The sequence below is a fragment of the Lissotriton vulgaris genome, chromosome 6, assembly GCF_964263255.1.
Source record: "Lissotriton vulgaris chromosome 6, aLisVul1.2, whole genome shotgun sequence".
Lineage (NCBI taxonomy): Eukaryota > Metazoa > Chordata > Amphibia > Caudata > Salamandridae > Lissotriton > Lissotriton vulgaris.
The window spans coordinates 705,195,139-705,219,960 of NC_141694.1; the positions used below are offsets into that span (position 1 = coordinate 705,195,139).

Sequence of the window (24,822 nt, forward strand, 5' to 3'; positions counted from 1 at the left end):
GTTTCAATTGATCTTAATCTCACGTTAGAGATTTTGTACAACACTATGTTTCCTTCAAACATCTTTCATATGTGGAAATCATTATTAGAGGGATGCTGTCATCAGTGGTGTGGTATGAATAATATATACAATGGGCAAAACCCGCAACCTCACCTAAGCTGGGTAGTGAGCGCCACTTGTGTTCTTCCAGGACAGTTCTATGAGATCAGTGGCTGTTTTGGCCTAAAGGTAAACATATATATGACAGATTCTTAAAAAGGGGGTCTCGAGAGTATTTCTCACTTTAGGCGATATGGTCATTTATTACCTCTGTGTCTTTTTAAGACTCCTCTAATGGTGTTCTTTTGTCTTCAGATTTATCTGGTCTTTTTCTTTTTCTTTATTTTAAAACACGGTATCTAGTTAAAAGAAATAATATGTTTCTATTCCTTTCTGTTACTTGTTACTTGACACTTTAGTATGATTAGTTTGCTGCCGTTCTTACCTGTAATACTTTTAAAACTTGCTTCAAACGGGCATATGTTGGGGGCCTCGCCGGAACTGGATATGTTCTGGTGGGATCAGAAGAGCATATAATTGGTGGAATGATCACATCTATGCTGTTGAGTCCCTCATTTGCTTGGTTAGACAGTTCGGAGTTCTATGCGGTATTTTTATTTGCTTTAAGGGGATTCGTGCCTATATCTATTCGTGTGGTTCCCACTGTTGCTTCTACGGATTTTGACTCAACAATCATTTTCAGGCGCATTCGGACTCTCCCTAGTGCACCCGCCCTTCTAAACCCAGAAGGAAAAAGTGCTTAATTATATTTTGCATCAGTTTTCAGGGTCGTGTTTGCACCGCCGGTAAGCTGCGCGCACACTTTCTGCATTAGGTTGCTAACGATAGGTGACTGCTGTGTGGCATTTTTATTTATTTATCGGGGATTCGTTCCTATATCTATTAATGCCGTCCCCACTATTGCTCCTACAGATTTTGACTCGACACGCGTTATCCGGCGCGTATAGCCCTGATTATTTTGGACTATCCCCAGTAGGCTTTCCCCTCAAAACCCGAAGGAAGCTCGCCAGATTACATTTTACATTTTATTTTACGGGTCGTGTTTGCACCGCCAGTAGGCTGCGTGCACGCATTCTGATTTGAGCTACTAAGGAAAGGTGAAAGCTGGGCCACCCAGTACAAAGGTCCTGGTAGGGGCGTGATCTGTGCGAGCGGTGTCGCCATCTTGGAATGGTGTTTTGCATCGCTCTATGCCCAGTATATTGCAACAACAGAAAACTTACGAGCGGGCATATAATAGTAACCAGAATGCTCCTAATATGCCGAGCGGCAGTACGAAACTAAGAAAATATAATGCCCTTTACAAACAGAGAATCAAGGCAAACAACATAAAACTTACGAGTGGGCATATAATAGCAACCAGTATGCTCCTAATATGCTGAGCGGCAGTACGAAACTAAGAAAATACAACTCAATACATTAATAGCCAGATTCGGAAATAATATACATTTAGGGAAAAAAATATTCGCAAAACAAAGACGAACCTAAATTAGATATATCATAATAGGATTTAAACCTAAGTGTATTTAAATACTTCTATAAAGAATGACGACTAAATAATAAGAGGTTGCAATATACTGGGCATAGAGCGATGCAAAACACCATTCCAAGATGGCGACACCGCTCGCACAGATCACGCCCCTACCAGGATTAAATTAACCAGCTGTGAGTCATTGACTGACACCAGCCTAATACAAATAGCCGAGCGCACAGCGTATACGCCAGAGAGCAGATCGAACGAGGCAGAAGCAAGGCGCCACGAATATAGAGGTAAGAACGAGGGAGCCCAATGCTCTGAGCATGCCGAGGGAGAATTAGGGATCTCAGGTAGGGGGCACCATTTACGATCTTCGGACCTTTGTACTGGGTGGCCCAGCTTTCACCTTTCCTTAGTAGCTCAAATCAGAATGCGTGCACGCAGCCTACTGGCGGTGCAAACACGACCCGTAAAATAAAATGTAAAATGTAATCTGGCGAGCTTCCTTCGGGTTTTGAGGGGAAAGCCTACTGGGGATAGTCCAAAATAATCAGGGCTATACGCGCCGGATAACGCGTGTCGAGTCAAAATCTGTAGGAGCAATAGTGGGGACGGCATTAATAGATATAGGAACGAATCCCCGATAAATAAATAAAAATGCCACACAGCAGTCACCTATCGTTAGCAACCTAATGCAGAAAGTGTGCGCGCAGCTTACCGGCGGTGCAAACACGACCCTGAAAACTGATGCAAAATATAATTAAGCACTTTTTCCTTCTGGGTTTAGAAGGGCGGGTGCACTAGGGAGAGTCCGAATGCGCCTGAAAATGATTGTTGAGTCAAAATCCGTAGAAGCAACAGTGGGAACCACACGAATAGATATAGGCACGAATCCCCTTAAAGCAAATAAAAATACCGCATAGAACTCCGAACTGTCTAACCAAGCAAATGAGGGACTCAACAGCATAGATGTGATCATTCCACCAATTATATGCTCTTCTGATCCCACCAGAACATATCCAGTTCCGGCGAGGCCCCCAACATATGCCCGTTTGAAGCAAGTTTTAAAAGTATTACAGGTAAGAACGGCAGCAAACTAATCATACTAAAGTGTCAAGTAACAAGTAACAGAAAGGAATAGAAACATATTATTTCTTTTAACTAGATACCGTGTTTTAAAATAAAGAAAAAGAAAAAGACCAGATAAATCTGAAGACAAAAGAACACCATTAGAGGAGTCTTAAAAAGACACAGAGGTAATAAATGACCATATCGCCTAAAGTGAGAAATACTCTCGAGACCCCCTTTTTAAGAATCTGTCATATATATGTTTACCTTTAGGCCAAAACAGCCACTGATCTCATAGAACTGTCCTGGAAGAACACAAGTGGCGCTCACTACCCAGCTTAGGTGAGGTTGCGGGTTTTGCCCATTGTATATATTATTCATACCACACCACTGATGACAGCATCCCTCTAATAATGATTTCCACATATGAAAGATGTTTGAAGGAAACATAGTGTTGTACAAAATCTCTAACGTGAGATTAAGATCAATTGAAACATAAAAAAGGTACATTTCTGCTGCAATAATTAATTGATGAGTTCGTGATTTAAGTATTTACTGCAGATGCCATCCACTAAATGTGTATAAATATTAGATACTCAAGTAACCAGATACCGCTGTATAGTGACTTAACTGACAATCTTATCCTGAATACCGCTGAGACACATAAAATTGTGATTATCGAGAACATGAATATATACCCAGGGTTAATAGACTCTGATATGATTTTATTTTGCCCCTCACACAGGGAAAGTGAAGCCCTTTTTGTATGGAAAACCCCTGCTAAGAAGTCCTGAGGAAGGTGCCACATTATCGAGTGTATTGCACCGAAACGCGTCGACGCATTTCTATAGGAGAATCCACTTTAAGCTCAAACACACTGGATGTACATATATTCTTGTCACATGTGTGTAGTAGTGTATATGCCATCTGTAGCTAGTGGATCTGGAAATCCATAGTGGTAATAATATCCAAGTGCCACCGTTTTAATAGGGGTCTTTTTGCTTTACGCTATGTATTGTTTTTGGTAATATAATCTTTGAGTCTGTGATATGCAATGTACTTATATGTTTTATTGTTTCATATTGTCTATTGTTATTTTATTGATTAACTTTTACTTTTCAGGGAAAGTTCCTTTGAAAGTTTAAATGAGTGTATTTTTACTGTAAACGATCCTTTTATTTTAATAAAAACTAGATTGTTAACAAATATTTTTCTTTGTGGGAATCATTATACACATCTCGCCCCGTTCAACAGTGATCTATGGTAACTTGTAATCCAGGTACTATGGTGTAACTGTATGGGTATAGATACTACGGACTAACAAACATATCCCAGGGATTCCTTCTTGACTTTTTGTCCTTTGTGCCCTGTTCCCTGGCGAAAGTGGGGTAACCTCTCTTTTGAAAACAACTAGTTTTTCTACAGATTTTGACTTGTGGTAAGAACTTTGCTCCATGAGTGGTCCGTATGAAGCATTCAGAATGCCACACAGTAATAGCAAAAAAAAGGCTGCTGTTGTGTAGGCCGTTTACATTGATTTTCTTTGATTTAAATACCATAGCTGGTCTCACCCCCACTTGTTTGGTGACCCCCTATTCTTGGCCTTCCATTAAGCAACAGACATGCAAGAAATATTTTTCTCACCAGGTCTCTCAGCTTCCTGTTGACTTTAGAAAACATTCCGATCCGCTCAAATTAAAAATATGAACGTTCAACACCTGTGACTGAGAAACTAAATGCAGCCACCGTATATATCGTAAAGGAAGCACATGCACTCAGAAGCCAGTTAGCGCTTTCTCAGTGCGCGGGATCAAAATACCATCCATATCTAGAAGAGATGAGCATTGCCAAAGCCAATAGATTGTGCCTTTTGGCTGCCTATATAGAACTTTTGGCTTTGCTAATGCTTCCCCCCCCCCATGCTGTTCAACATCGGCAAAAAATTTGAAAAAAATGATTTTTGCTGATGTTTTGCAGCATTTGCAAAATAAAATTTTGCAATCATGAATTGGCTGTCATTTCGGTTTTCTGTTTGCAGATCCTAGATAGCTGGGGCTAATCCTGGAATGGTAATTGAAAAAAAGGTCAGCTGGGTATGATAGTGCCTTTTGGAGAAGGAGTGATCCAGCAGCAGATTGCAAAAGGCAACACAGAGGGATGGGAAGCGAGGAAGAACAATGATGGAGCTGGGTGGGTGAGGGTTTAAAAGTGAATATTGCTGAGGGGCGGCAGCTGGAGTGTGAGGATAGGCACACAGTGGGTAGAAATGATGTATGTTAAAGCAGCAATAAGCTTGGGGGTTTTAAAAAATATTTCGACATGGAGGAGTGGGGGAAGCAAGTGAAGACTACTGGTGTGGGAAATACATGGAAAGCAGACGGATGGGATTTGAAGGGGAAGCTGCTCTAGGGAGATCAAGAAAACACATGCAATTGTGTTTAGTGCTGAAGTGAAAAAATTAGTGGTTCTGTGAACGTTAGCAGTGGAAGGAAATATTGCTCCCTATCAAAAGGATGGTTAAGAGGCTATGCTCTAAGGGTGGGACAAACCCAAGAAGGGAAGCTGTAAAATAAGAAGCAAGCAAATCAGTGAATTTAAAGCCAAGCAATGGTAATCCGTAGACTGTCCCAAAGCCCACAGTTCGTTTTTGGTATAGTCCACAAGAGTTTCTTTTTACCTCACAGGTACAAGATATCTGTAGGTGATACCTAGAAAAGGAGAGTATCCATGCTAAAAAAGTGGATTTTCTTCAATTCTTTAATAAAGCTCTTTCTGATATTGATTTTTTTTTTAAATCACCATCTTTCTTTCCATTGAAGCCTCAGTGAAGGATGGAAAAACAGGAATATCTAACATCAACTGCACCTTTAACATATAACTCCTGTGATGCTTCGTAGATCGGCAACATGACCCTGGTGAATCAACACTGCCTAGTATTTTTCCATGTTTAGCCTGTAGCTGGGCCATATAGTGCATATGCAGAATCTAGAGGACGTTTATGTATCTGTCAGAAAGACAATACCTTAGGTAATAAACTTATTTAATTTAATTTAGCCAAGCCATATCTTCAAGTCAGAACTGCAAATGCAGATGCACTCCAGTCAGGCGTGCAAACACTTGACCTTCTGCTGTTTTAATTATGCACTCTCACTACTAGCATTAATCAATGGTGCCAAGTGTTTGATCTAATTTTAAATGAGCCTTCTGACTCTTGGAACCTATTGCAAAGGATATCACTTGCCCTAAATATTAGCTGTTTAACACCTTCGCTGCGGCGGCTATTCCGCCGCATCGCTAACGGTCGCGGGGGGGCGCGCGGCTCACCTGCGCGGGTGACAGAACCGTTCCGTCACGGCTCGCGGGTGAGCTGTACTTGTGACGGAACGGTTCCGTCACGGCCCGCCCACTTAGTGAAAGGCGTGGCGAGCGGGCCGTGACGGAACCGTTCCGTCATGAGCACAGCCCACCCGAGGGGCGTGACGGAACGGTTCCGTCAATAGCGTCGAATATGTTAAGACCTCTGTGTTATATTTGACAGAACTCACCCATCAGCAGTCTCAATGTGTTGCCTTTCTGATAGACTTTTAACTGCAGATTCCTCATCTTTTAAATATTCCCCAGGTGTCAGACTGGATCCTTGAACTATTTTCAGCAGTACCTCTGTGCGCTGAGCTGTTCCGCTCTTGAAGTTATGTATGAGGCCCACATATGCACCACTCCTTTGTGCTGACATTAGCTCCTTTCTTTCGGCCCCTCCAGGCGCTGATCCGGAGCTGCTTCTGTTCTCTTCCAGAGACACTTTTACCTCAGATTTATTTCTGTGTGCAAGGGAATTGTTGCCTCCCAAAACTAAAGGGTTTAAGCTGTCACAGGCAAATGTCTGTGACATATTCCCCATCATGTTTGCCTGGGGTTGCTGGGTGTGAGCCACGACACTAAGGCCTGTAGTGATTGCTCATCGATACACCCAAAGTACATACGGGACCGCAAGGTGAAGTTGTAGGTCACCAAGTACCGGAAGACTCCTCGTCAAAATCGGTCCAAGTCCAGAGGTCAGTCTCTGTTTATTTCCCAGTCAAGAAGTTGCAGGGGTCAATCCCGATGTCTATCATAATTACGTTTCAAATCTTCGGGTAAGTCAAAGAAAAGAGAAAAAATCCAAGCAGCACTTGGTCCCTTCATGCTACTCTCCAACACCAGAGAAGACGAAAAATGGTCCCAATCATCTCATTCTTGCTCCCAGAGTCGGTCGGCTTAGAAGCTTATCTCTCTATTTGTCCTGGCACAACCTGAATTTCCAGGGCCGTCTGCAACACCAAGGCAGATCCAAGGATTCTGTGAGGCCATGATTTGGCTTTTCTGATCCTTTCAAACTCCCTATGGTGTGCCTGTGGGCCCCAAAAAGCCTAGAGGCCCTCCATCTGGAATACTGCTAATGGGTTCACTCTTTGTGTCAGATTGACCCTCTGAAAACAAAGCTGGGCCTCCAGCAGCTCCTATCTCAAGTCTGGCAGCATGATCAATGTTGGTTCCTGGAGCATCGACACCAATGCCAACTGCATCAACGTCCAAAGATGAAGTGCCCATTGTGCTTTCCTACTCCGTCATCGCACCTACAACCTCGACCGAGCCCACACTCTGTTTTCATCCGACATGCACTGCTTGACGTCCTATCAACACAAGGAAGATCCCATACAGTACATTTCTTGTTCGTTACCAATTCTGACAACAATTATGACGCAGGCAAATAAATCAGCCAACTCTACCATAAAGAGAATAGCTATGATGACCACCAATAGGCCAGTGGCCTTGACACCTTTCCTGATTCTGGTCTGCTCCCAACCCCAGATCCTGCCACTGAAGAGTGCTTAGTTTGCAGTGGCCATGCAAACCACAGCTGACGTTCTTGACCTCCACCTTCCAACCATAGAGGTCAAAACCAAAGTTCTTCAGCCTGGGCAAACAGCTTAGCCTCTGAACTCTGTATTTTTGTCCCAGCACCCTTTCCCCAAGAGCTTAGTGGTGCAGGCAAACACTTTTCTGACCCTCATCAGCTCTACCCCCCAATAGGGAGTCCAGAAGAGTGGACACCTCTGGGAGGAGGGTATTTTGTTCCATCCAAATAGCCCTCAGGTCTGTTAATGCCAGTTACCTGCTGGGCTGCTATTCCCTTGCTCTTTGGGGGCACAGTTCCTCTGAGGTGACCCAGAAGACCTCCAACCTGTCCTCACCCAAGCTATACTTGACCCCCCACCTCCACCTCCCACCAATGCTTCCGCAACCCCGCCTGCCAAACCTCTTTAGTGTGCCCCCTTAGTGGAGCACAGCCACCCAGTTGAAGGCAAAATGAACGATTCTTGCTGAGCTTGCAGACCCTAACATCAGACCGGTAGGTCTGACAGATCTTCTGATAGGGGTACATTGCCCTTCAATGTCACTCCATCGTACTTTCCACCGTCCCTGGACAACTGACTGAGGACCATCTCTCAGTCTTATGGCAGGGAGTGCAAGCTATTTTGGTCAAATTGTCTATTGAGAGGGTGCCTGTGCTACCGTGGTTGTTGTTCTTGTTACCTTCTGGTGACAAAGAAGGATGGAGGCCTTTGTCCTTTTTTTAAACCTGCTACCTCAATGCCTTCCTCCAGAAGGAAAATTTAAAAATGCTCACACCACCCAAGTTTTGTCTGCCTTTGACCCTGGAGACTGGATGGTGGGTGAATCTGCTGGATGCCTAGTTCCATATACCCGTCCTACAGACCCATCAATGTTACAAGTGGTTTGTGGTGGTACATGACCATTTTTTGTTTGTTGTGTTTCCCTTTGGTTTCAACAGTGCTCCATGATGCACAAAAGTGATGGCGGTGACAGCAGCACCCCTTAAGATTTCTGGGGTCCCAGTCTTTCCCTACGTTGCCATCTGGCTGTCTAAGGCGGCCTTGCCCTAGGCAGTTTTCAACCAGCTCTAGAGTACCTGCTGTCATCTTTGGAGTTTACTATTAACATGATGATGCCACACCCAACTCATTCACTGACGCTTCCCTTTATCTGAGACATTCTGGACACAGTTTGGTTTCATGTTTTTCTCTCAGAAAGGAGAATCCAGGACATTCAGGCTGTTATCCCGATCTTTCATTCTCTGGCATGGATTTCAGTGAGGTCCGCTCTGAGGCTGCTGGGACTGATGGCCTCCTGCATTCTGCTGGTCAAGCACACCAGGTGGCATATGCAGACTCAGCAGTGCGATCTTCAGTCTCAGTGGGCCCAGCATCAAAGGGACCTCTTCAACCATGTTCAGATTTCACAGAACACTGTGAAAGACCTGCAGTGGTGGTTCCTGGACCAAGAATGTCCACAACAAACCCCTCACCATACCCCACCCAGAGCAGACAATGACCGATGCCTTGCTTCTGGGTAGGGATGGACACCCAGCGAGAGGTGATCATAGGTTTGCTCGTCTGCAGAGGCCCAGCTCTATATCAACCTCCTGGAGCTGCAGGCCATTTGCTTTGTATTGAAAGCCTTTGTTCTGATGGATACATCTGCCTGTAGATGCCTTACCTTTTCAATTACCCCATGCGCAGCATTCCACAGAAACTTTTCTCCATAGCTCTCCCACATTGCCGAGGACGTTACAATGGAACGGCTCCGCACGTGACTTTGTGTGGCGTCATCGAAGCCATAAGAAGACCTCGTCGGCGTGCTGTCGTCCGTTCCCTTTTTTTTTGTGCTGTCGACTCGTAACTGTCTTTTTCCAGTGCTCTCCATTTCTGGAATTTTAATGTCGTAGGTTCTTCCTGAAATTGTAGCAGTTAAATTGCTACCTGGAAGAAGTCCGGTTTTAAACCTTGCAGGGAATGTGGGGGTCATATGTCTGTCTGTCTTTGGTTCTACTCGTCGGACCACTAAGTTGAGGGGTATTCGTCATGCAGACACATGAATCCGAAGGCCCTGAAAAAGGAGGCCAAGCTATTTATGGTCAGGGCAAAGAAACAAAAAACGGACCGGAAAAGGACAAGACCAAAGTCCACCGACTCCACATACCTTGAAGTCTTCGTGGAAGCACCAAAAGAAGCGGCGTCATTGATCCAGAAGTCTTTCTTCTAAGGATAAATCACAGAAGTCGGGGTACCCGGTACTCCGGCGTCACCACAAGGATGAAGTCTCACCTTCACCTTTGCCTCAGGTAAGTCCAGCACACACTCTCGCTCCAAAAGTCTCTCCAGCGCCCAAAGAAGCAATGCTTTTGATCTCTGGCCTCTCCATCCCTGGCTCCAGTGTCTGCAGTGCAGCAAACGGAGCCAGTCAGTCAGCTTTCTCAAGCTGTCTCTGTACCGGCAGTACCAGATCAGTACCCACCCTTTCAGCTCCTGATACAGATGCTTTGCATTTCTTGAATGCAATGTTCGGCATGTTTGCCAGGGCGGCTAACCCTGCTAGTGCACCTGTTGGCCCCATGGGACCGCTTTCATACACCCTTGGAGGCTTGTCACCTCATTTTGCACAGGTGCCATTCATGCCTTTCATGACGATGACCCCAGGGAGTTGGCCTCTCTCAATGCCGGTGTAGTCCCTAGAGGGAAGAGTGCAGTTTGAGTACTCTCCGGCTCCAGTCCGGTGCCGACTCAGCCTCGCCCGGCACCTTCAGCTACTACTGTGGAGCCTCCATCCACGCCGGTCCCGAGGTCACAGGCACCGCGCCTGGCGCTGACGATGCTGTTTGAGATCCAGAAGGGAGGCACAGAGGCTGCTTGGAGGAGGAAGACTATCTGGAGCAGCACGAAGAGGCTGAAGAGGTGGGAAATTATTGACCCTATGCAGGAATTTGAGGGACTGCAGGAGGCTAGTGGTTTGGACACATATCGGGAGTGAGAGCTCTCTTCACCGAAAGGCCTACCATCTCAGGAGGTTTCCTCATACCATTCCATAATAAGAAAGGCAGCTGATCTGCTGGACTTGCCTTTACTGTAGAGATAAAGTCAAATATTGAATCAGCGGTCCTTCATCTGCATCAGAACCTCTGCTTCCATTTAAGGAAGCTTTGACTGAGCCCCTTTTAGAGGTTTGGCAGTTGCCTATGACTGCCCCTGCTGTCTCCAAATCAGTCTCAATGAAAGGTACAGTAGCACCTGGAAATCCAGCTTTCCTTTCTACACACCCGTCTCCTGAGAGCTTAGTAGTCCAGGCATTATGCTCTACTAGTAGTCTCAAGGCTCTTTCCTTTCCACGCCTGGAGATCGAGAATCTTAAGAGGTTGGTACAATCAGCTAAATTGGTGTTTTCTTCAGCCAGTATGGCTCTGAAATCCACAAATGCTATGTGTCTGCTTGGTCGATATATCCATGCTCTGAAGGATTCTTCAATGGAGGTGATCCCAAAGCTTACGGTGGACATTCAGGGCCATTTTGCAGAGGCACTATTGGACACATAAGCTGCGGCTTGTCAAGTCATACAGTCAGTGCTTGATATAACGGACTCTGTTGCTAGATTTATGGGTTCCTCAGTGACAATCAGGAGGCACGCCTGGCTAAGGCGGCCTGGGTTTTCATATGATGTACACGCCACCCTATTGGACTTTCCTTTTGATGGCTGTCGTCTCTTTGGTACCAAAGCAGACTCTGCGCTACAGCGCTTTAAAGATCGGAGAGCCACATCAAGATGGTTGGATCTAGAGGTTTTGGTAACCGCAGATTTCGCAAGACCCCTTCCTTTCGGGCCAGGCAGCAACAGGCTAACCCTCTGTATAGGTCGTACAGATGAAAGGGTAGAGGTACCTGCGAGGCACAGCTCAGCAGCAAGTCTCTTCCTCCTCCCCATTCCCTCAACTGGTACTGCAGGGAAGCAGCTCTAGATCCTCAATCCTAGAGCATGTTGCTCCTGTGGGAGGTAAGGTATCCCATTTTCTACTAAACTGGAGATCTGTTGCATAAGGTCTGTGGGTTTTGGCGCTTGTAGAAAATGGGTATGTCCTTGCCTTCCAGGAGTTTCCCCCTACTTTTCTCCCTCGCCAGGGCTGGTGCTCAGAGAACCACCTGATGCTTCTGCAGCAGGCGGTTCAGTTTCTGCTACAGAAAGTTGCGATAGAGGTTGTTCCAGAGCAGGAAAGGGGTCAGGGATGCTACTCCTGATACTTCCTGATCCCCAAGAAGGACTGCCGATTGAGGCCGATCCTACCTAACGACCGCAGCAGGAAGACTGAATGCTGTTAATCTATTTGCACGATGCGTATTTTCACATTGTGGTCCTGAAGTCGCATTGAAAGTATCTCCATTTTACTGTGGGATCTCAATCCTACCAATGTGCAGTCCTCCCGTTCGGTCTTATATCCGTTCCACTGGTCTTCACAAAGGTGATGGCGTTGGTAGCTGATCTCAGGAGATCAGGTATTCCTGTTTTTCCCTATCAGGACAACTGGTTGCTCAAGGCATAGTCACCAGAGATGGTGCTGCATCATCTGCAAGTAACAACACGTCTGTTGTTCTACTTGGGTTTTTCAATAAACGTACCCATATCTCACCTGGTGCCCTCTCAGCGCAAAATATTCATAGGGGCAGTACTGGACACTACTGTGAGTCGTGCCTTCCAACCTCCACAGAGGATTCTAGACATCCAGGCTAGGATTCCAATTTTTCAAAATGGAGCAGCTGTTCCAGTCATGAAGGTCTTACGCTTGCTCGGTCTGTTCACTTCCTGTAAATTGTTGGTCAACCATGCACACTGGCACATGAGGGCACTGCAGTGGTGCCTCCGCAAGCAGTGGTTTCAACACAACCGAGATCTCAAGGAGATGGTCAGAATCTCCAGAGACACTGCAGCGGAGCTGTTATGGTGGAGTTTTCCGGACAACCTGTCTCAAGGGAAGCAGTTTCAACTTCCTTCTCCGGTGGCCACAGTGATAACGGACGCCTCCACTCTAGGGTGGGAGCTCATCTGGGGGATCTGGAGGTCAAAAGCCTTTGGTCTTTAGAAGAAAGATTGTTTCACATCAATCTTCTAAAATTGCAGGCGATATATTTGGCTCTCAAAGCCATTCTTCCCTCCCTTCGAGGTCAGTCTGTTCAGTACCGCGGTGTGGTACATAAACAAACATGGAGGAGTAGGGTTGTATCGCCTTTGCAGAGAGGATCTGCGGCTCTGGTCCTTGGCTCAGGACCATCAGATTTGTGTGATTGCAAATTATCTGGCTGGAGTGCTGAATGTGTGTGCAGACAGTCTCATTCGGAAGTACTTGGCTGATCATGAGTGGCGTCTTCATCCAAAAGTGGTCGATCATATTTTCAGGATATGGATGTTTACGCAGTTAGACCTGTGCTACTCACGAGAACGTGCACTGCCCGTCATCCTGCAGTCTCTGGTATCCGATGCGTGGTGCGTTGGGGAACGTGTTTCCGTTAGATTGGGGCTCACCGCTTCTTTACCTGTTTCCTCCCATACCCTTGATTCCTCGGGTTCTGAGGAAGATTCACCAAGACCGGGCCCAAGTCCTATTGATCACCCTGGATTGACCAAGAAGGGTGTGGTACACAGACTTCCTTTACCTCTCATCATAGCCTCCGCTCCGTCTCCCTCTCAGGGCAGACCTCCTCTTGCAGTCTCAGGGACAGGTTCTACACCCCCAGTTCCAGAGCCTGAACCTTCATTCCTAGAGATCGAACAGGCAACCTGAGGTCTTTCTCTCGACCGCCGGATGTGGTGGATGTTATTTTATCGGCCAGAGGACACTTCACCAAGTCTGCCTATTCTGGTAGGTGGGCCAAGTTTGTAAAATGGTGTGGAGAGTAGTCGGTCCAGCGACCATCTGTGAGATCCCTAAAGAAAATGTCTTTCTCACCCAGGACAATTGAGATTAGCTAGTGAATCAGGGAAAAGCGCAGTACAGAATTCAGTAGCCATCCAAACCACCCTCTCCATTCAGCCATATTTGATGTATAATTTAAATTAATATGAAAATGTTTTACTAACTAGGTTTAGTTTTAATATGTTCTTCCTGTTAATTACTTTTCCATGCAAGAACGATTGGTCGAGGGAACTTTCAATATGCCCATGCGATAATAACTCGCCACAATCCTCAATTCATACCATCCTATTCTGCAAATTTTATGAAATTCCACGCAGACGATGGATCATTCCATTATTAAAATCCATGGGTCTGCGTACCTGCCGCCCTACGTTTTTAGCATTGCAATATCTGGACAATGAGGTACAAGCCAAATCTGTGGCATGCTTTTTGAAATACTGTGTAAATCACAGACCGAATCTTTAAAATGTAATGTCATAAAACTGTATCCGTAATATATAGGATGAATTGATTTGCAAATTTGGAAATTAAATGTTGGAAAATATTTGTCGTAATTCGGATTGTATCAATATTAATTTTTTTATTAAATAATTTTTTATGAACTTTTATGGTGTTTCGAAAAAGTATGGAAACCGAATAAAGATACTTTTGACTTTGACTAGTCGGTCAATCCACTACAAGCCCATTTGTCTGATATTCTCAGTTTCTCTTATTCCCTAGCACAGCTGGGTTGTGCAGTAGCAATGGTCAAAGGCTACTTGTCTGTCTTGTCTGTTTTTCTCTTCTTGCCAGACCAACCCTCTTTATTTAAATCTCCCATAGTCATGAGGTTCATTAAGAGTCTCACTAATAGGTTTCCTCCCACTCCCTTTATCATGCCTCAGTGGGATTTGAGTTTAGTTCTTACTTTCTTGATGGGGTCTCGAGACCCGAGGATTTTTGTTGTATTAGTATTTGGGTCTCCCTTTGAACCCCTGCATAGTTGTCCCTTGAGATTCCTAGCATTTAAGACAATATTTCTAGTTGCAATTACTTCCGCCATGAGGTGGGTTAGTGAGCTGCATGCCCTTATCTCTAAGCCCCCATTTACCTCATTTCATACGAATAAGATGGTTCTAAGGACCAGAGCCGATTTCCTACCTAATGTGGTTACTCCCACCTAGGGCAATCTATCGCTTTACCCACTTTCTGTCCTCCCCCTCACCCTTCTAAGGAGGAGGAGGAGGAGGAGATTTCACCGCCTGCGACCCTAAGAGGGCGGTCAGCTTCTACCTGGACAGGACTAAGGGCTTCAGGTTGGACAACCAACTTTACATTGGATATGTGGGCAGGATGAAGGGCAAGGCTGTCCATAAGAGAACGCTGTCCAGGTTGATCATCATCTGCATCAAGATCTGCTACGCCTTGGCGAAGACGGAGCCTCTTGAAGGTATTCAAGCTTGTTTCACCAGAGCCAAGTAATCTTCGGTTTTAGCTAGAGGTGTCCCTGTTGTAGACATCTGCAACGCGGCAACTTGGGCCTACCTCCACACTTTTATGAAGCATTATTGCTTAGACGCGGAGGTGAGGAGGGACGACCACTATGCAGGTTCTGTGCTGCAAGATAATCCAGTATTAGGGTATCTTTCATAGATTCACATGCCTGAATCATTCCCCGTCGTCGGGATGAGAGTCCCCGGTACATAAATAAAGTAATGTCTCATTAGACATATATAGTAATAGTCAAAAACATAAAGAATCCACAGAAAAGGTATACTTTGTATGGTCCCTACAATCGTGGGGAGCACACTGTGTTCTTTAAATACCCCTCACACACCAAAAGGTCCCTTGGTGTCATGCTTCATCATAGGGGTCTTCGCATCCCTCTACGGAATGCGGCGTCTACTGACCAACGACTATGCGGGAGCACTGATGTAAACTCTGTGTGATGTGTGAGGATATTTGATATCAAGTGAGTAGTGGGGTCATAAGTGAAAAGTGTGTGAATAATGTCCTGTTAGAGATGAAGAGTGGCTCCCCGAGTGACCCAGTCCCCATAAAACATCTTAAACTCGTGGCTAACATCTTGTCAACTCCTCTGACTGACCTCTTGAACCTGTCACTTACACAGGGCATAGTGCCCCAGAGATGGAAAAAGGCTGTGGTGAAGGCCTTATTGAAAAAGCCAGGAATGGACTCATCCAACTTGACCAACTTTAGGCCAATTTCACTTCTGCCTGGGTTCTCAAAAATTGCAGAGAAGTTGGTTAACCGTCAGCTCTCTCACCATCTTGAGTCTAACCACCTGCTAGGAGACTCCCAGACTGGTTTCCGTCCCGGCCATGGAACAGACACTGCCTTGCTGGCAGTAGTGGAGGAGGCAAGGAGCACTCTAGATACAGGAGGGTCAGTGGCAGTGATCCTCCTGGACTTGAGTGCTGCCTTTGACACTGTGAGTCATCAAGTGCTCCTCCAACGTCTGTCAGAGGTAGGTGTCTCAGGGACGGCCCTGAAATGGTTGGGATCTTTTCTATCTGACCGTTTCTACCAAGTCTGGGAGGGGTCAGAGCAATCTGCCCTAATCCCTCTTCAATGTGGAGTCCCGCAGGGCTCATCGCTGAGCCCTACTCTATTTAATATATATATGACTCCACTTGAAAGAGTGGTCGCCCCCTCGGGGGTGAAGATCATCAGCTATGCTGATGATACTCAGCTGGTGGTCGGCCTCACTCAGCTGGCGGAACAACCTGAGGTTTTACATGACTGCCTCGCCAATGTTTATCGTTGGATGTCTATCTCCGCCCTAAAGCTTAATGGAGGTAAAACCGAGCTGATGCTCCTGGGCAATCCCAGTCCCTCCATTATTGCGACCTGTTGGCCTCGGTCTCTTGGTGACCCACCATCCCCCAAGAAGGAGATCAAGTCCTTGGGAGTATGGTTGGAAGAAGATCTGTCCTTCAGGACTCATGCCAGGAAGACCGCAGGGGTTTGCTTTGGCTTACTGAAATCAGCCCGAAAGGTGCTACCTTTGCTTCCTGATCCAGCAAGGAAGCTGTTGATACGTGGCCTCATTCTATCGAGGCTCGATTATGGGAATGCGCTGTTTCTCGGTGCCCCCGAAGCGACCTTCAAAACTCTCCAACAGGTGCAAAATGCAGCTGCGAGAATCCTTATGGATGTTCCCAGAAGGCAGTCTGCTGCTCCTGCCCTCAGAGCGCTTCACTGGCTCCCCGTGAAGGAGCGGGTGAAATTTAAGGCGCTATGTACTGCGCATAAAATTCTACATGGCAAAGGCCCTCCTATTCTTGCTAATATGGCCCGTCCCTATAAACCCCCACGTCTGCTGCGCTCGGACCAAAAACACCTTCTGCAGTCAGCCAGAGTAAGAAAAGCTCGTTCTGGGGGTAGGCGTTTCTCGGTGCAGGTGGCGTCTCTTTGGAACTCTCTGCCCCTCAGGATTCGCTCAGAGCCCAAGATCCTACCATTTAGGAAACTTCTTAAGACCTACTTGTTTCCACAGTAGTGATTAGCTGAGTCTCCCCTTCTGGTCTGTTGCGCCGGGACGCCCCTGGGTAAGCTGAGCGCATTATAAATTTCATATTATTATTATTATTATTAATGAAAATTAAAAAATAACTGGCACGTGAGGTCTAAAAAGACTTTTAATTGGCCTCTGTGCTGGTATTGTTAAAAGGGGTGTGTGGTGGAGGTATTTTGTATTTAATGTACAATACCTCTCATGTACATCGACATGTTTCGAACAGCTTCTTCTTCAGTACAGGGTTTACAGATCCCCACCTTACTCGCGTCAGAATGTGAAATGGCGTAAATTGCCAACACTATATATACACTGAATGCAAGGAATAGACTAAATGTGCCTATTTATTTACTAGTTGCTCATAAGTACCTACAGTGCTCACTGCCCCAACCGTCCCCTCCACGGAGCCGCGGAGGGGACGGTTGGGGCAGTGAGTATCTCGTGATTTTATTGCTAGGAAGCATGTGACCCCTCCGGATTAGGCTCATGATGCCATTCAGATAATGGTAGCAAGTCCTCAATGTAGGTACTTATGAGCAACTAGTAAATAAATAGGCACATTCTGATGTTCCGGAAGGGAGCTATAGAAAGAGTTCCTCCTTGTCGACTGGGGAAGAAATGGAGACCAATTCTAGACTTGAGAAGTCTCAACACATTTTTAAAGTAGCAGTCGTTTGCATGCTTTCCATTCAAGAGGTGCTGCAACTTCTCAACACAAATGACTACATGGTGTCCTTAGATCTTCGGGACACCTATTTTCATGTCCCTATCCACCAGAATCACAAGAAGTTCCTGAGGTTTGCTGTTGCCGGCAGGCTCTACCAATTTCGGGTTATGCCTTTCGGACTCAAATCGGCGCCACGCATTTTCATGAAATGCCTTTCTCCGGTGGCCACATATCTCAGACAGCAACACCATCAATTCTATAGCATAAAGCACCCTCTCTAGAAAGCGCGACCAGGTCTTCCAACACCTGTCTACAGCTTTTCGATCTCAATCAGGACAAGTCCGTCCTCCAACCTTCCCAGCGTATAACTTTCCTGGGCGCTACTCTCGACATGACACCGAAGAAAGCTTTTCCCTCACAAGAGCGACGAGACAGACTTGTTTCCTTGGCAAATCGCATAAGATCCAAAAAAGTCTCTCACAGTGCGCCTCTTCAAATCCCTGCTCGGGATGCCTTCCTGCATTCTACTGGTTCCACACTGTCACCTCTAGAGGTGCCCTCTTCAAGAGGCGCTATCAGCTCAATAGGTCCAATGTACAGGGTCATTCGACGATGTCATCTGTGACCCCTCAGATGGTCAATGCTCTAAAGTGGTGGATTTGCCCTCAGAACCTTTCGCAAGGCTTGCCTTTATTACTTCCTGCTTCTCCATACTATCACAACAGATGCGCCCCTGGAAGGTTGGGGAGCTTTCCTCCAGGAACTCCGGATTATCAGAAAGTGGTCCCTTTCCGAACGGAAACTTCCCATAAATCTCCTCGAGCTGCGAGCTGTTTATTTAGCTCTTCTGACATTCCTTCCAAGGATCAAAAATTCTCTAGTGCTTGTGCAGACGGACAATACCACGGCAATGCCCAAACAGGGAGGTACTCGTTCTCTGACACCCCTGCGGCAAACCCACAGGCGTGGCTACTGCTTTGCCGTTTTAGGCATCCTCAGCTTTGATGTCCCTAGTGTTGTTCCAGGGGCCAGCCGACTGACCCTTGGAGTCACTGCTTCAGACTGGGGCCTGGAATCAATTTTTTTTCCGAGCCAGGAGCTACAGTCCAAATTCACTAGCCCACTAACCCACAGCCTTTCTTTTTGCAGCTTCAAATGCAGCAAGGCACTTCTTTTTAGGGCCTCTTTCCAAATCCAACGTGTACTGAGGTTCAGGGGGGCCTTTTTAACTCAGGAAACTGCCCTGAGGGGACAACGCAGTCACTAGCCAATGGGCTAATAGGTCCCCTCCTCTTTGATGACAAAGTTCCAGTGATGTGTGGCATTTGGCAATCCCAGAGTGCAATATTCTTGCCACTGTCAAGATATCTGACCTTCCCTCGACTGGCAAGAGCATGGTAATCTGACTACCCAAGGGCTACACGCCCATAAGAAGACCAGTTTGGGATGGGTTTTCCCTCTCTGACCCTGTCTCCAACTTGTCTGTAGGAACAAAAGGCACCCTTCTTGGGTGTGTTGCTACACCTGGCCCTGCAAAGGCGGCTTCCCCTTTGAAGCTCGCCTTTTAGGCAAACACCCCAAGTGGCCTTCCTGGTAGAGGAGGTCACACCTCACTGCCTTTGTTCCCAAGCCTGGGAGTCTTCACAAGTCTCCCCAGGTGGGCAGAAAGTTCTCTGTTGGCCAGGGCTTGTACAAAGTCACCGGACTAGCTGGGACACAAGGTGGCAAATATCTAAAGGTTGCTCAACCATAATAGTGAAATTAATCTCAACTTGGGCATCAGTCAGATGTAATGCCACGATAAATTTGGTACCCTACAGTACCCAGTTAGGTATTCTTATTCAGTAGTTAACCAGGTTAGGATGCCAGGTGGTATCCCTGTGTTAGCCAGTATAGCTACGAGCTTAACGCAGCAAAAAAGCAACTTTAAGGGTTTTGCTGCTAAGACAAATACAACTCTGTCTTGCTTAATAGTATACAGCTCCCTGCCATAGGGCCCAATAGGCCTTCCTTAGGGGGACTTGCACATATTATTAATGGAAGGGTGGTGTTGCCGTTAATGATAATAGCAAAGTCGAGCTAGCTTTGTACACACTGTTCTTCCAGTCTGCAGTGGCAGGCTGGTGACCATTTTGTTGATTGTCACACTCAGGGTGGCACAAACAGTGCCTCATCGCTGGGTGGGCACTCTGCCTTACATGAACTTAGAACCCTGAACACCATGTAGTAGGGACTTATAAGCTAGTCAGTACTTGCCAATTGGGGACATTCAATTCACCATACCTTTGTTCTGGGTTCTGGTTAGCAGGTCACAGTGCACGCTGAGTCGAGTTAAATCAGCAGCTAATAGTCAAAATAGGGCAAAAACTGTGGGGAAACCTGCAAAAATACCCTTTTCCTTACATTACCTCTCCCTTTGTCATGCCACAGTGGGACCTTAACTTGGTCCGCACATTTTTGATGTGTTGCTCCCTTTGAGCCTCTTCACATCTCTTCTTTGTAGCTCCCACCCTCAAGACAGTGTTCCTTGTCGCCTTGACATTGGTGCAGCAAGTGAGTGAGCTTAAGGCTCTCTGTGTTAGCCCACCGTACACCACCCTTTTCCCATACAAAATTGGTTATGCGGGCGCAAGCATCCTTCTTGTTAAAAGTTGGTATTCAGTTCCATGTCTTTCAAGCCATCACCCTGTCTGCATGTGCTATATTCCTTCTCACCCCTCTGAGGAGGAATGACTCTATTTCTTGGGCCCAAAAGAGCAGTGATGTTTTACATTGATCGTACCAAAGCCCACCGGATGGATGATCAGCTCTATGTGGATTCACTGGTGCAAAAAAGTGTGTTACCAAAGGTAAGTAACAATTTCTTTTAAACAAGTGATAGTTATAAAAACTTTCTTTACTTATTTAGACATGTTACTCAGTTTTTGTTTTACACTTGCATGTACCAGATTGGTTTATAACAATTCCTACACACATTTTTCCTACATTTAAGATATTGTTTCAGATTTGTTTTCCGATTCTACATGCACCTTTTTTCCTCCTAAGAATAATAATAATAATCCATATTTGTAAAGGGGCAACATATATCACCCCTTAACATTTCAAGGAGCTGGGGGCCATCGGGGAGATTAAGTGAGCTATTGCCCAGAGGCACATGGTGCTGAGCTGAGCAGCTGCCAGGGCCGGGGGTCAAATTGAGTAGGCCTGGGCAGTAAATTCTGTTCCGGTCGCAGAATATGGGTAATTGCTTGTTCTGCGGAGAACGCAAAATTGCCCAAAATTCTACGTTCCGTGGCTTCGCGGAATTTTTGCTTGTTCGCGTTCTCAAAATGCGTGTTCACGAAATATTTCCCCATGGAGCACGCCAACAGCGATCGCGAACAGGAAAAAAGCATTGCAAACAAGCAATTCCACGTGTTCGCGGAATTTGTGTGTTCGCTGAGATTTCTTACCGTTTCGCGGAATTTTAAGTAGCACGACTGCGCAAATTCCACCCACCCCTAATCATAAGCCCCCTGTTCCGGAGTCAGACGCTCTGGCCGCTTCGCCACACCTCCCCCACTCATAGAAACTCTTATGCTCCATATTCACATATATTAACATGGTGATTCCTTTTCACCGGACTTCATTATAATCATGGAAGCAACATTTGTTTACGGTAAATAAGTAGACCTGGCAGTTTTTCATCTGTACTTGACACGAATGCAATGTACAAATTTAAGTTACCATTTCTGTATTTTTCACTCTGTTCTAACCTTTTGTATTTCCTAATAGATTAGTAAATTGAAGTTAACTCTTTGGAGGTCCTCTTCAATTTGTTTATGTGGATTTACAAGCTGTTATGAAAGCTAGTTTTTAGCAATTGCCGTTTCATATCTTTTTAATGTACCTTATATATTGTTGATGTATCTTCTAATTTGTTTTGTTTCCCTTTTGTTACTTGTCTTTTGACTTTGGTTTCCTCTTTACTTCGAGTTTTTTCTCCTTTCCATTATGTATGTAAAATTTTGATATATATATTTTTTTAACGTGGTGTTTTCTTGCAGCTCCCTTTTTTGCCCTATTATTTTTTTGTTCTCCCTGTAAGTAAAAGGGGGGTACTTACCAGTGCCCCGTCTGTTTTTCCCAGTTAATTATCTAGTTTCATTCTCTTCCTTTATTTTATTTTACTTTTATTCCTCCTGTCCATATATAGTTTTCCATACTCTCTCTGGCTTGCCTGATTTCCTCTTCCCTTTTTTTCCAATTTACTTTTTTCCTCTCTCTTTATGTATCCTAACTTCGTTTTTTTTCTTTTTGTTGTTTTGAGTATTTAAATATTGGTTGCTTTTGAGGTGTGGTGGTTAGGAATGTCACTTTCAAAAGGTTGAATTTCAAAGTAACACATTTGGTGTGCTGCAGTAATAATCGGAAGGTTTTTATCATTTCTAATTTGCTTTTTCCTCTTCTCATTTTCTTTCTTCCTTCCGTTCTAATACCTTCTCAAAGTTGGAGGTTCACGAAGCTAAGCCAGTGCCAGAAAACCATCCACAGTGGGAGACAGCCATTGAGGGTGATGAAGATCAAGAAGACAGTGATGGCTTTGAAGAGAGTTATGATGAGGAGGAAGATGATGAGGATGATTAAACAGAACTCTGAACGGACTTCAATATTTGCACACCTTTAGTTCTAATATTGGGACTGTTCCATAAGCCAGAACTGCATTGTGGGAAGGATCAGAAAGTTCAGTTTAACTTCTCTCAGCTGATCAGAGGGTCCTATGTAACTTGCCCTTGGAGCTCAGATGTCCCTTGCCATTGGTACTAACCGGAAGGTGCTTAATGGCTGAAAGCCTTTAAGTGCAAGAAGCTGTATTTATTTCAGCTGGAAAAAGAATAAAGCCTTTTTTTAACGTAAATGTCCAAAATTGTGGGCTGTATATTTTTTATTGTGCCGTCAGCAGAAAATTGAAAAAATGTATTGCCTCTAAGAACATTCATTTACCAAACAGCCTATTGTTAGTAGTTTATTTTTAGAAAATATTTACATATGACTGATGTACAAAATGAAATGTATTATTTTAAGTAGCATTTAGACAGTTTCCATCCTTGGTAAAGTCTACACCACTATTTCACCTGATTAAATGCTGTCATAACATCAGAAATCTTATCACAGCTCATACCTTACACTATCATCTTCTGCACTTCTTGTTGTTTGACCATGTGAGTATGAGATTGTCTGGTAACACATTCCATTCCTTTCACTTGGCTATTTTTTGAAACGGTTGACATGTTACTCAATGCCTGAGATTCCTATTTCTTTTTTTATAGAAAATCTATTGCTGACTTTGTAATTAGAAATTACCCATACCACTTATGCTGATTATTGCTGGATCTACTTCCAATAAGAAATACATCTAAAAATGTTTAAGGGACCACAACATGCAATACGTGGGAAACTTACTCTGAGTACTTTTTGTAAGAGGTGCTTTGGAATAACTGGAGAATAATCCTAAACTTTTTATTCTAATTGACTTGTAAGATTTTTTCACCAAAACAGAACATGCATAGATTGCATGTTTATATCCAATTTAAAGCTTTGAATAAGCTTGTCCAACCATTTGACTGTTTGCATTTGTAACATTTCTTTTTACCCTATGTCAACATTATCGTTGAGAGGCTTACCTCCTATTTCATTTCACTGCTCTCGATATTTGCTAAACTATGTATATAAATGCTGCTGATATAGTAGATATTGCTGTAAAGCCCTGAGGAAATGTTCATAATTTTTTCATGCTACAGCAATATGTAAATTTAAGCTGCTCTGGTCACGATCGTAAAAATGCAAGGTGGGGAGAAATTTTATTTTTTTTACTAAGTGATTTAGAACTGCTAGAGTTAAACTATTGAGGGAAAATATTGTCCGACAGAAGTTCCTTACAAAACCTCTTCATCTCTCCTTGCTCTTTCCATGAAAATGAAAGTGACCCAATTAATATGTTCAGTTAAAAAGGTATATTACTTTAAATGGAAAATGCATTGATATTCTTTTTGTAATTGCACTAAGTGCAAAATAAAATCTGGAAGTGCAAAAATACACTATCCTACTTGTTTTTTAGAATAGTCTCAGATTTTTTGTTTTAATGATTTGTTTTTATGAACTTAAATGTTTGAAATTTTGGTCTTTTTGACATGCATGAATGTCTTTGGAAAATAGTAAAATCAAAAACAGCTGTGCACACCCCTCAAACATTGATTGTGAAGTAGTGATTTCCTTTCTCCTGAGAAACTACCCTATATCCTTTATTGAAAAGAAGCTACATGGACAATGTGTAAAACAAGCACTACATTAATATTTTTGTGTTATGAGGATCATCAAAATGTTTATTTGTATGGTACAAAACGGCATACAATAATATTATCATCATATTGTAGTGCTAGGTATATTTACAGGAATTTTTAATTTCCTAAGCCCCAGTTTTTTCCCAGAGGAAGATTCGGATGATCTCCAAATCGTATCTGTGGCAGACGACTCCGATGACTCCATACCTTCGGGTCAACGCGTGAGTACTACTGCCCCTGGCCCAGCACCAACACCTAAATCGAAAGGCAAAGGTCAAAACTCTACCTTCGTAGCCCAGTCACGACTGAAACACTTCTTCGAAAGCCCCGCCATTGAGCCCGGCTCCGAGGAAAATATTAAAGCCTTCCGGTAGCTCGGAACCGAGCAAACCGCACGTGCCAAAACCACCAGCTCCCTCTGCACCGAAACCGAACGAAGTCCCGGTTCCGAAACACACTCTGAAGCCGTCGACTCCTAAAGACAAGACGGCTCCGAAAACATTGAAGCCTTTTTCTGACGCTTCCAAGCCGACCAAAATAGCTTCCAGCTCTAAATCTTCGGTACCGAAACCCACAAAGTTTGCTTCCGATGCTTCCAAACCCACGAAACAGGCCTCGACTCCAAAGACAATATCTTCGGTGCCGAAAAATACGCCACAGGACACTATACCAGCTTCTGCGGTGAAAGACAAGCTCCTGTACCCTCTCCTTCACCTCCTCTTCCTTCAAACCATTCACCTCAAAATTCTCCTCCTCATTCTTCACCTCCACATACACCATCTCAGTATGATGATGAGTATAACCTAGGGGGAGGGGGAGACCCAGATGAGCCTTTTCCCTACCCAAGTGATACACCAGACGGGGAGTACCCAACCCACAAGATGTACCAGATATCCCAGATCCACATCCATACCCATC

General features: G+C 44.8%; 1 protein-coding gene across 1 annotated transcript in view; it reads left to right on the plus strand.

Annotated features, from left to right (window-relative positions):
* Window positions 1-23,657, plus strand: part of SEC63 (SEC63 protein translocation regulator) — a 611,233-nt gene extending 587,576 nt beyond the window's left edge. Inside the window, exon 21 of the mRNA XM_086926685.1 lies at window positions 22,073-23,657. Coding sequence (XP_086782811.1) covers window positions 22,073-22,210 — 138 coding nt within the window. The 3' untranslated portion in view covers window positions 22,211-23,657. The remainder of the gene's footprint in view (window positions 1-22,072) is intronic.
* Window positions 23,658-24,822: the final 1,165 nt, after the last annotated feature.